The sequence below is a fragment of the Triticum aestivum genome, chromosome 3A, assembly GCF_018294505.1.
Source record: "Triticum aestivum cultivar Chinese Spring chromosome 3A, IWGSC CS RefSeq v2.1, whole genome shotgun sequence".
NCBI classification, from domain to species: Eukaryota; Viridiplantae; Streptophyta; class Magnoliopsida; order Poales; family Poaceae; genus Triticum; species Triticum aestivum.
Window position 1 is genome coordinate 644848975 of NC_057800.1, and position 11264 is coordinate 644860238.

Sequence of the window (11264 nt, forward strand, 5' to 3'; positions counted from 1 at the left end):
TTATCCAGAATTCATGGTCATGTGGATATTATGGCCAAATCTGCTCAGAAGAGAAAGAACTTGGAAACTCCCAGGTCTTTCAAAGGAGTGGGTTTGGAGAAGCACCAGATGCATTATGCCTAAGCTCAGTGGGTTTCTCCATCAATAAAAGGTTCTCTTCGACAATGCTCAGTCGAGTGCTTCTCCTCAGGTGTGTGCTCTAGATCATCGTCGAGGAGAGACATTACCTGATTCACCAATTATATACCCAATTAGTGATGTGATTCATCTTTTTCAGTCTTGAAGCTACACAGATTCAGTTCAGTGCGATCATATAACATTCACAATTTCAGCAGCCCCAGTTTGCTGTTAGGCTAGACGCAGAAATTTATTTCAGAAACTGTTTCTGCACCCTCCCAGTGCAGTACAGCAGAATCAACAGATATGTTCATGCAAGTCCTATACAAGGTCTACTACTCCAAAGCCAATCTAAGCTGAAAGGAGCACGAGAACATAGCTATAATTGAACAAATCGACCCAAGGATTTGCAAAGCTCAACCCGGAGCAGTGCGGCGCAACCGGAGCACCTAGTGAGCACTGCAAGGAAGAGCAGAAACAAGCAGATGTCTCAGGCACTTGCAAACGCTGCGCCACATAGAGACAAGTCACCTAAGAGGAATGGCAAGCTTCTGATGCTTTCAGATTAGGCCGACTGCGAGCCACCTTGCGAATTTCTCACAGTTACATGTTGTCAGCAATCCTCTCCCCCTCTGAAATTTTGCAAAAGCAGTGGTCAGTTCTGTCGCCTCGGTAACACAAAGCAGAAGCACCTCCTCTGCACTTGCTCACCGAGCTCAATACCACATAAACATAAGCGTCATTCTTCAACTTCAGCCACCTCCAGTTCAGCTTGTAGTAGCATATATGTTAAGAGAGAACCAGCACATTACCAACCTCCATCAGCTGCATAGTTTGACCGTGCATGCCACTGTCCGAGCCCAATACTTGAGCCTAGCTTTCACTTCCTCTGGATTATCCCCTACCAAAGCAAATAGTTGTTGATCAGCCATGATCAGTAGTACATCATTTGCAAGGAAATAATACAATCTCAAAATTAAATTAACAGCAAATCAAACAGATATGGATAACATGCTTTGCACTGCTGGGGTCAGGGTAGCACGATTAGCGCATCTTTGAATTTTTATATTTTTTAGGAGGAAATATGAGTTGGAGGGAGGAGCATAATTCTCAGTGGGGACTGCTCTTGCTTTGCTTTGTTGTGAAGCTTGTCTTGGAGAAGACAGTTCGCCCTTACCAAGAAAAGTGAATCAATGACCAATGACCAAGTCACATGTTCTGTTGTGCCGGTCCGGTGTGTGACCCAGTCCCGGTATGTGGCTGGGCTGGGGCATCCGGCTTTAGATGTTAGGCTTTGATGCGATGTCTGTTTGGTATTTGGCTCGGATATTCGGCATGCCTTCATCAAAGGGATAGGAGTAGCAATAGATATTGCCTAGATGGTGGCTTCAGACTTACTGATGTATAACTTTGTATGGTCTTTGTGGATAATAATTAATAAAATGGTCGTATGCATCGTCCAGATGCAGAGGCCGGGGTATATCCTCCTTTTCTAAAAAAAGTCATATGTTCTAGTTTTGGGGGCATATGTTCTGCTTCTTTTATTTGCCTGTCTCTCATCTTGATTTCCCAAACAATAGAACTAAGAATACCAGTATTGCTTCCTCCATTCTATGCTCAAACTTTTTTCCTTTCATTTTTTTCCATTGGGCATCAAATTTAGATGTAACAAAAACCATAGGATACACAACAACCGAAAAGGTCAGTAGAATCTTGGGAGTGCCTACCATCCTAACCTTTTATGAATAGCCAAAGAAATGGCTTACAATTTTCCACGCCAGACATATTACAGACTACACCATGCAAAGCACCATCAAGACAACGGCGAAACTGAAATCTTTAGAACGAGAATTGGCTCCTGCCAAGAGTTGTGAGGGCAATCGTAACTCACAGCGATTCAACTGAATTGACATATATTCAGTTGATTGCCTCAAATTTGTATACCAACTCATATAAAACACAACAGATCTATCGTAGTCCCATAACAAAAAGAATGTCGCAACTTTATGAGTTTGTAACAAATAGTACCACTGTTGTTAATGAGCACGATTCAGAGAAAACAGGGATGATCTAAGTCAGACATTAAATTTCAACTGCTGCTTAATACTGGTCGGAAATTCCCTCATTTTGCAATAACCTGGATGCATATTGTCCGGTACAAAGTGTTGAAGCATGGATATCCTATACCTTATCCCAGAATACATGTTACGGTATCAGACATGAAACCTCAATTTAACCAAGCAAATCCAATAATCTGAACCAAAGTCTACTTCTAATCATCCCCAGATCAGAGAGTCCGCACACTAAAACAAAAGAAAACATAATCCACACCTTCGCATCGCTCCAAAACTGAAACTTTACCAAGAAATTAAAAAAAATCAGGTGTACAGGAAACAAGTCTTACCATGGCCGGAGATCTTCCAGTCCGGGATGGGCGCCGCCGCCGCCGCTGCGGGCTCCAGCTGCCCGACCACCGTCCTCTGCTCGTCGAGGAATCTCCGCGTCATGGAGTAACAGAGCTCCAGGCCGGGGAGCGTCCCGCAGAGGCCCGGGATCTCGTTATAGGAGAAGCTGAAGCCGAGGTCGAGGCAGCCCGTGAGCTCCTCCAGGTCCTCCTCCGTCAGGCTCCTGGTCCTCCCCACCACCGCGCCACCGCCACCACTACCAGAGGCAGAGGCCGCCTCGAGCATGACGCAGCTGCCCACCCGACGCCTCCGCGGCTGACGGCCGTTGCTGCCGCCTCCGGACGCCGGAAGCTGCGACTGCGAGAAGTAGGAGGTGGAGGAGATGGCCGCCATTCTCTCTTTCTCTTGCGACGGTGTCTTCGCCTACGGTTTGTTCCGCTGCGTCTTCCTTGGTTCGGTTTTGGGTTCTGGTTGTGGAGCTTTGTGCCTGGGGTTGGCTTGGGTTTTGGCTCATTTATAGACGGGCAAACAACTCGCTGGCATTTGTTTGAGCCTTTTAGGTGGGTAGTAACTCAATGGATGCCTACTGCGAATCAACCTGTGGTTGAGTTGGTTAGGTGGACAGTGGTATCCTCAACCCATCAGGATTCAAATCCTGGTGCTCGCATTATTTCTGGATTTATTTCAGAATTTCCGGCGATGCGCTTTCAGTGGGAGGAGACGTTCTCGTCGACGACGAGGCGTCTACGGTGACTTCGTAAACCTCAAGATGATATGTCGGCTCAGTCTTTCGGAGGTGCTCATAGGGGTAGGGTGTGCGTGTGTGCATTCATAGGGGTGGGTGTATGCGCGTGTATATGAGCGTTTGTGTCTGTACTGATGCTCAAAAAAAACTCATGGATGCCTACCTTTTCTAGCTAATTTTGTGAAGAAAATTTTTTTGGAGTGTGATTTTCGTTTCTGCAAAGTTGTCTCTCCCCATCTAGAAAACAAAAGAAGAGAAAAAACCGACTCTATTTCAGCCATACCATGTTCGGACAATATATAGTAGCCCACTGCCTGTCTATTTTTCTTTTGCGTGGGGAAAAGGAGTTTTATTTCATATTTAGAAAGTTACAGTCGAGAGGCAAAAAATCCTCGATACATGTTGGTTCAAGGTGCATCCACGCATCTAACAAGTAGAGATAGGCGATAGTCAGCCGGCGTGGCCAGAGGGCGAGTATGCAGACGGTGCGGAAGAAGGGGAGAAAATAATTTAGAATTTCAACTTTTGGAACGAAATTTGTTGTAGTGATATTGTTTTTAGGGCTTTTGTGAACCTTTGCATGGTGGCATATAAGCAGTTTCCTCCTTCCTAAACTCTGTCGCATATACGTAAAAGTTATTCCTACCTCCGCCACTGCTTTCCTCCGTATCACTACAATTCTTAAAGAAAAAGAGGGTGCGTGCGTAATAATTTGTTACTCCACATCATGATCTGAACGAGTGTTTCCTCGGCAGTTCTGTGTGGCGGACAAGGATTAGATAAAGCATGCCTTTTGTGCTAACACGTCTTTAGTGATGGCTGATGAGTGAGTAGAAGATAGGGTTGTACCTGTAATAACATCTCTTGATACCAGTATTCTAGCTTATGGTTCATGTGGGATTCCTTGCTACTTCCTATAGCTCTTCTTTTGCAGATACATTAGCAACTTTGGCCTCTATGATTTTGATTACCGAGGGACTCTGATACCAGTCTTGGTGCAATCGTCAGGGTCACCCGCCTACAGTTTTCGCAAATTACGTGCACTACGTACGATGTTGTTGTCATGGACCTGTAGAAGAGAACGGGCAACTCGCGTACGTGGCTTTACTGTCCCGCATGCGCCCTCAGCACATCATGATCACTCCCACTCCTCCTTGGACTGTCATGGCTCTTTTAGAGCCTCTACAGCCCGACCTTTTAAACCCGTCTCACATGTTCAGATAGGCCGTTCGATCACTGATCGGTCACATTTTTTAACCCAGACGGACGCTTTAAACGGGCCTCAAATATCTGGGCCGATCGACATCTTCATATCTAGCCCAAATACGAGGCGTATATGGGGACGCACGGGCGCGTCCAGGCACACCCGCCACATCAGATCCGGCCCATGCTGGCCCACCTGACCCTATTATATTCGTCCTCATCTACTCGTCCGAGCAAACACTAGGCACTTCACTTCACTCCCCTCCGCCACCCGAGCTCACCTCCGGTGGTTTCTAACCTTCTCCGTCATGGCAGGCAGTGGATCGAACTGCGACCAGTCTGGACCCGTCGACTCGGGTGTCATCCCGTGTGGGTTGGAGGAGGCAATGGCAGTCCGCATTGCACTCCGCCGTTCCCGGGAGGACAGCGCAAGGCCGACGGACGGATCCATCCACCACGACGCCATAGTGTCAGCTCACCAGTCGCTCGGGTCCTTTGGTGTTAGATCCTCACGGTCCCGGTAGTCGAAGCACCTCTCCTTCCCCATCACCGGTCGGGCAGACTATGAATCCCACCGAGAACGAGCGTTCCACCGTGGGAATGAGAGGATAAGGGCCGCAGAGGCCCGTACCGCGGCGGAAATGCCGGCGGCGGAGGCAGCTGATACGGCGGCGCGCGCGGCCGAAGAGGAGGAAGCCATCCGCGCCCGCATTATGAAGAAACGACAGCAGAGGAACATGCGCGCTCTCGTCTGAGAGCGGAATCGCGCGGTCCGTGCCATGGCCGGACTGCTAACGAAAGAGGGGAAGGAGGACAGCGACGACGAGGACAGCTCTGGCGACGAGCAGATCCGGCTCGATCCGTACTGTGTGTTCGACCGGTACTTCCGCGAGAAGGACGGCAGGGGCGGCGGGAAGGGCAAGGGCAGCCGTGGATGAACTCCTCCATAGCCAAACATGTCAAATTTTGATAGTCCGATGACATGTTTAGTGTAGTGTGATGGAGTAGCCGGACGATGTGTAGTTGCATCTGTTTGTATGAATTTAAGATACGGTAACTAAAGTGTCCGGATGTAGATTACATTATTTATGGGGTGCCTGATCAGTGCCCGTGGATGTATCTAGGCACGCCCGCGAGGTGTTTGAAAGGTCATATTTGTAAAGTCTGGTTGTAGATGCTCTAACAGTTTTACGTACGCACTCGACCTGGTATAAATGATTGAATCCCCTCACATCACCTCGGTGCAAAAATGACAGGCTTGGCTTCTGCGTAATCGACGGTACCGTGGCGTGAGCCACATGCGATGTTCACCAAGAAGCGAGAACTAGGTTCGGAGGTACGTGGACACGAGGTGGACTGCGGCGCCTGCACCCACACGTGTCATGTGTGGATAAGTACAAGCATCTGGGAAGGACTTGTGGCGGAGGAGCCATCAGCAAGCGCGGGCCCGGCCGGCCGCCGGTGACCTCTCGCGCGCGTCCTTGCGGAATCATTCTTGTGGCGTGGGGCTGAAGCCGCCGTGACCCAAGCGGATCCCTGGCCGCTTGTTCGATCGCCGGCACGTCCAGCCACACGCACGGCGCGGGCGGCCAACCACATTTTGCGGGTGGCCGCGCCGCGCGCCGTGGGGGCAACCGCGTGATTCCGTTCGGCCCGTTCCATGGCGCCGGAGGGCACGATGGCTACGTCGCACCCTCTCCAATCGTCTCGTCTGCAGCCGAGCCAGCTGCATGCGACAGTGAATGATGCACATGCACGGAGGATTGCGCACGTACCGCAACGCACAGCATGGGGGGTCGGAGCGGCGGAGCCTCCTTAGGAGGTGTTTATTTATGGACTGTCTATTTATCAGTTGACTGAAAATCAATTCGATTTCAGTCAAATTTTCGAGCCAATCAAATTATTGCGGTTGTACATACGCTAACGGATCTCTCATTCAATTGTTTTCCCTGATCCGATACCAAAAAAGACCGAAAAGCTAGGACAGACTCAATACGCCCAAAAAACACCTAACAAACACAACACATGAGAACACTTGAAAAAATAGGTCCCAAAAGTTCACTGATACTCTATACAACACCCAGACGAAAAAAGCATAGGCACCGGCGTGAAAAGGCGTCACGTCTCCATCAACTTGTAGTACAGTCACATTGTTAAAAACAGTAGAATCTACAGTTTAAATAGTGTTTCCATACAGTGTAATTACAACACAATGGTAGTGTAAATCTGACAATGAACTACAGAATTTAGAGAAGAGTTACAATGCTATTAAGGTAAATTTCTTTACAGTGTAATTTACAGTAGACTTACACCAAAATTACACTGCAAATACAATATTTACTGTGAAGATTACAGTGTAATTTAGAGTAGAGTTACAGTGTAATTACAGTAGATATCTTTACAATGTCATTTACAGTAGATTTACACCAAAATTACAGTGCAAATACGGTGTTTACTGTGAAGATTTACAGTGTAATTTAGAGTAGAGTTACAGTGTAATTACAATAGATTTTTTACACTGTAGTTTACAATAGACTTGCCCAAAATTACAGTGTAAATAGTGAAAGATTTACAGTGTAAATTGCACTAGAAACATGTGTAAATCAATTGAATTACACCAGTATATTTACAGTTTTACAGTGGAGTTTACACTGTAAATCTGCAATTGAATTACGGTAGTAAGATATGCAGTCTTTACAGTTGAAACACTCTGACCGTAAATTGCTCACAGTAAGAGAGTGCTAGATGGACAAACCCCGAAATCTATCTAGAAAAATGATGTTACCTAACGGATGATACATTTGTCCTATGTTACCGTAAATTGTCCTATGTTTCTTTTCCAAAATGCGCACGTATATGGAGCAACGGATGATACATAGCTAAGGTTATCACTAGAAAGTGAAGAAAATGCATTTCTGAATGTAGGCCCACATTCATTCACACAACTCCTACATTCAAAGGTAATATATAAGGTAAAGCAAAGAACAAACACCAAGAGGTAGAGAACTGAAAACATTGTAGCAGTCACATACTCTAAATGTACTCTTTATTGTTATCCTTCTAACTGGTACATACAACATCACTGGATTCAGATATGGAGCAGGCCAAAGAAATTGAGCAAGGAAATTTAGTTACAAAGAAGTTCGAATTCAGTAGCAATCGATTTGACAAGCCGAAGACTGTAAGAGGGACCTCTGTTTTAGCAAACGTAAGGAGGCACTCCATTCCATATCTCTGAACAACATCCCTGTACCTAGGGCGCAAGCATTGACAACAGTAGTAAAAACCTGCCAGAATATCTACTAGATACAATAATCGGGGGGGAGGGGGATTGAGAGGGTAGCTTACCATAATACGTTCTCCGACAGATGAAATCTTTCTCTTTAAGCATCTTACTCTGTTAAAAACATACAAAGGGAGAAAAAAACATCAATTAACCAGAGAGAAGAGAGAAATCAAACAAGAGTGATAAGCAACATTAAAATTCACACACATGATTCATGTAGATGTGAAACAGAGCTTTGTTAATATTTCCATCAGTCTTAGATAGGTCCTGAGCATAAAAAGGGTATAGTTAGGAGTAAGTAATCTGGTACTATACGGTCCATGTAAAGCAAAAAGAGCAAAATAAAGGACAAAAAGGAATACCAATGGCAGCTGGCATGATTCATTATCAGCAAAGTCCTTAGGCATGAACGGTTTGTCAAACGAATCTGCAGTGTCAAAAAATGATTCGACAGGGCCACCCTGTTCCTAAACCTTGCGGAGTCTACCCATTTCTTAAAATTAAGCCTATAAACAGATTACATGATAAATAAAAGAACAGAAAATAGAAATTAGGAAAGTCAGAAAGTGCTACACCGAAACTATTAAACAGTTGAACACCACTTAAAGGAACTGAAAATGCAAGACTTACGTTTAAATTACAGTAAAAAATATAATACCACAGTGTAAGTTTCTGTGTGCTATCACTGTAACTATTTGCATATATTATAATTTAAATTACATTAACCCAGAATCGATATTACAGTGAATCAGAATAGAAAATTACATGAACTCAACTGCTCACTGTAATCAGGGCAGTAATTACATTGAAGAACTAAAACAAAATACTCCCTCCATTCCAAAATATAGTGCGCCCACGCTTCCCGAGGTCCAACTTTGACCATAAATTTAACCAATTAGACCAACTGCGGCGGGAGAAAAATATATATAATTGAAAACTTCTTTTGAATACGAATTCACTGATATAATTTTTGCTCCCGCCGCAATCGGTCTTGGTAGTTAAATTTGCGGTCAAAGTTGAAGCACGAGGATAGAGGAAGCACTACATTGTGGAATGGAGGGAGTACATACATTACTTACACTATAATACTGATCCAACTTACACTATAAAATCCAAGCAAATTGCACTGAAAGAATATGGGAAACTACACCGTAATACTGGTCCAAATTACACTGGAGGGGCATTACACACCAAATAAGGCTGGATGTAGAATTACAGTCAAAAACTGAGGAGATTACACTATATAATACTGATGCAAATTACAGAGTAATCAAAAAAGGGCATGAATTACAGTGCAAATGCTGATACAATTTACACCCAGAAACCGTGGGGCTTACACTATAAATACTGATGCAAATTAACATAACACAACTGGCGCATTAGGCTGTAATTTAGAGATTCGGATAACATTACAGTGAAATTCAGAAAATATTAGAGATACATTAGACTGTAATTCTGGCGCATTACAGTGTACTTCAAAGATAATTTACTTAATAACAACTTGGTGGATTACAGTGAAATAAAGACACACATTACAGAGTAATTTGAGAGATACATCATAACACAACTGGGGGCATTGCAGTGAAATTCAGAGACACAATATAGACTAAAAAAACAAAAGTTGAACTAGTTGAACTACATTGTAGATCAGAGTTACAAATACAGAGTAAATTCAGAGCTAGTTCAATGCTACTGGACCAATGCTACTAACACACCAATGCCAGCTGTAAATTCAGAGCTAGTCCAATGCTACTGGACCAAACAATCAACAAGAAAAAGGAATCCTCATGCAATGAACACTGAAACTATGGCAAAAACACTGAAAAGCATGAGGTTGCAGTGAAGCTACACAGGACGAGGTACAATGAAGCTATAGGGGCACCTAATTGGGTTAAAAATCGCACAGCAAAACTGCATACAATACTAGGTAAATCTCAGTGTAACATACACTCCTATTATGGGGGAACACTGAAAAAACAAGCATAAAATTCAGGTAGGTACAGAGAAGGGAACGTCCAAACAGAGAAATTCAGTAACCAGCGGGATAAAACAACAGCGTGGAACAAAAACATGAGTAAAATCAGGGGCTACAACTACAACTACAACCCAATATAGAACAACCAGAACTCGATCTTCAGAAGTCAAGCCACGGGATCCACCCCTGAAAACTAACGCCTATACGCCTACCTACACATCAACAGCAGAGAACTTACGTCTACGCGTACATCCACATCAACAGCAGAACACTGCCCAGGGAAATGGCCTACGAAATCCAAACCGGGCGGGATTTGGCCTACATCCGCAACAAAAAACACAAGACCACGGCATGGAGGACTATGGCGCGCTGCAAGCTCCTACAAAAAACTCAGGCGCACAGGCTGAAGACTATGGCGCGCTGCAAACGGGCTGAAGTAGAAAACCGCGCCCGGTAAAAAAACGAGCCCGAAAACCAGCACAAAGCCAACAGGACCAAGTGTGAATCTCAGCGCGAGATCGAGCGGCCAACAATTTGAATGAAAGCGAATTGAAAATCAGTCAGCTGAAAAATAGCAAATCCGTTTATTTATGCATGTTTATTTATGTCAAGGACTCCACTCTGGCATGCTCGGCGGTCCTACGTGGAGGCAGAGATGTACTTTATCCTTTGTTCCTAATCACTCTTAACTTTTTCCTGAATCGAATGAATATATAGACGTGTTATAATGTGTTTGTTCACTAATTTTAGTTCGTATGTTGTCTATATTATAATATTCAAAACGTCTTATATAATTCAAAATAAAGGTGATACATAAGTATATTACTATGCTTTGTTTTTCTTATTTTAGATCACATATGCTTTGTTCTATAATACCATGAATGTTTGTGCGGAGCCGGATTTTTAGGTGCATGTCTTCTGCAATCATCCAGGGATCCCATCATGAGCATTTAGCCCCCACCCCTGCAATGATCACAGTGTTAATGCCGGTAGTTCTAACTCGAAACTTGATCATAACAGACATTTGAATTGCTTCAATGTTGTGTCAAAAGAAGTAAAAAAACTATTCAAATTGTGTTCACCCAACTCCCCATAGACACTTTTCTAATATGAAATTATAATGTCACATAGATAATGTCATAAAGTTTCAACTCAAAATTTCAAATGTAGTTAGGGAGACAAAAATTGCAAAAATTGTTATCAATAGCGATAATGTGCCAAATTTAAAGCCCAAGTTAAATTGTGTACTATTCACTATCAAATTTGTCCTTTTTTCTTGACTTGTGTTATGAATTTTGATTTATTCTTTTGTGACATGTTAGATGCTTGTATTAATAAAATTTTATCAATAGAAGAATTATGTGTAGATAAAAAGGAATTTAGAGGGCGAAGCTAGCTAGGGGAGAAACAAGACTATTGAAGGGAACTAGATGGGTTGTACAAGGGAGTTAAGCCAGGGACTTTAGCCATGTTTGAAGAAAAGAGAGTAACTCAATTTTAAATCCAAGTGAAGGAACAACACACTCCTTCCTA

The 11264-nt window shown here is 43.9% G+C and overlaps 1 protein-coding gene across 4 annotated transcripts; it reads right to left on the reverse strand.

Annotated features, from left to right (window-relative positions):
* Positions 1-299: 299 nt before the first annotated feature.
* On the reverse strand, positions 300-3033 carry LOC123062854 (uncharacterized). 4 transcript variants are annotated; one of them, XR_006429907.1, is made up of 3 exons: positions 2522-3021; positions 829-1018; positions 300-749 (listed from the first exon to the last, which is right to left on the reverse strand). XR_006429907.1 is itself a non-coding variant. In XM_044486531.1 (3 exons), exons 1-2 carry the CDS (start codon positions 2913-2915, stop codon positions 939-941), a joined length of 474 nt encoding a protein of 157 aa, XP_044342466.1. In that variant the 5' UTR covers positions 2916-3023; the 3' UTR covers positions 300-749; positions 934-938. The 4 variants fall into 4 exon arrangements, 3 of the variants coding, with proteins under 3 accessions (XP_044342466.1, XP_044342465.1, XP_044342467.1); XM_044486531.1 differs by having other exon boundaries at positions 934-1018; positions 2522-3023; XM_044486530.1 differs by having other exon boundaries at positions 300-1018.
* Positions 3034-11264: the final 8231 nt, after the last annotated feature.

Bases quoted from the DNA above. Each gene is read 5' to 3' on its own strand.
- LOC123062854 (XM_044486531.1), bottom strand. From the start codon at position 2,915: ATGGCGGCCATCTCCTCCACCTCCTACTTCTCGCAGTCGCAGCTTCCG. The intron at 1,019-2,521 runs GTAAGACTTGTT...TTGCTTTGGTAG, and splicing joins CTGGAAGATCTCCGGCCATG to GGGATAATCCAGAGGAAGTG.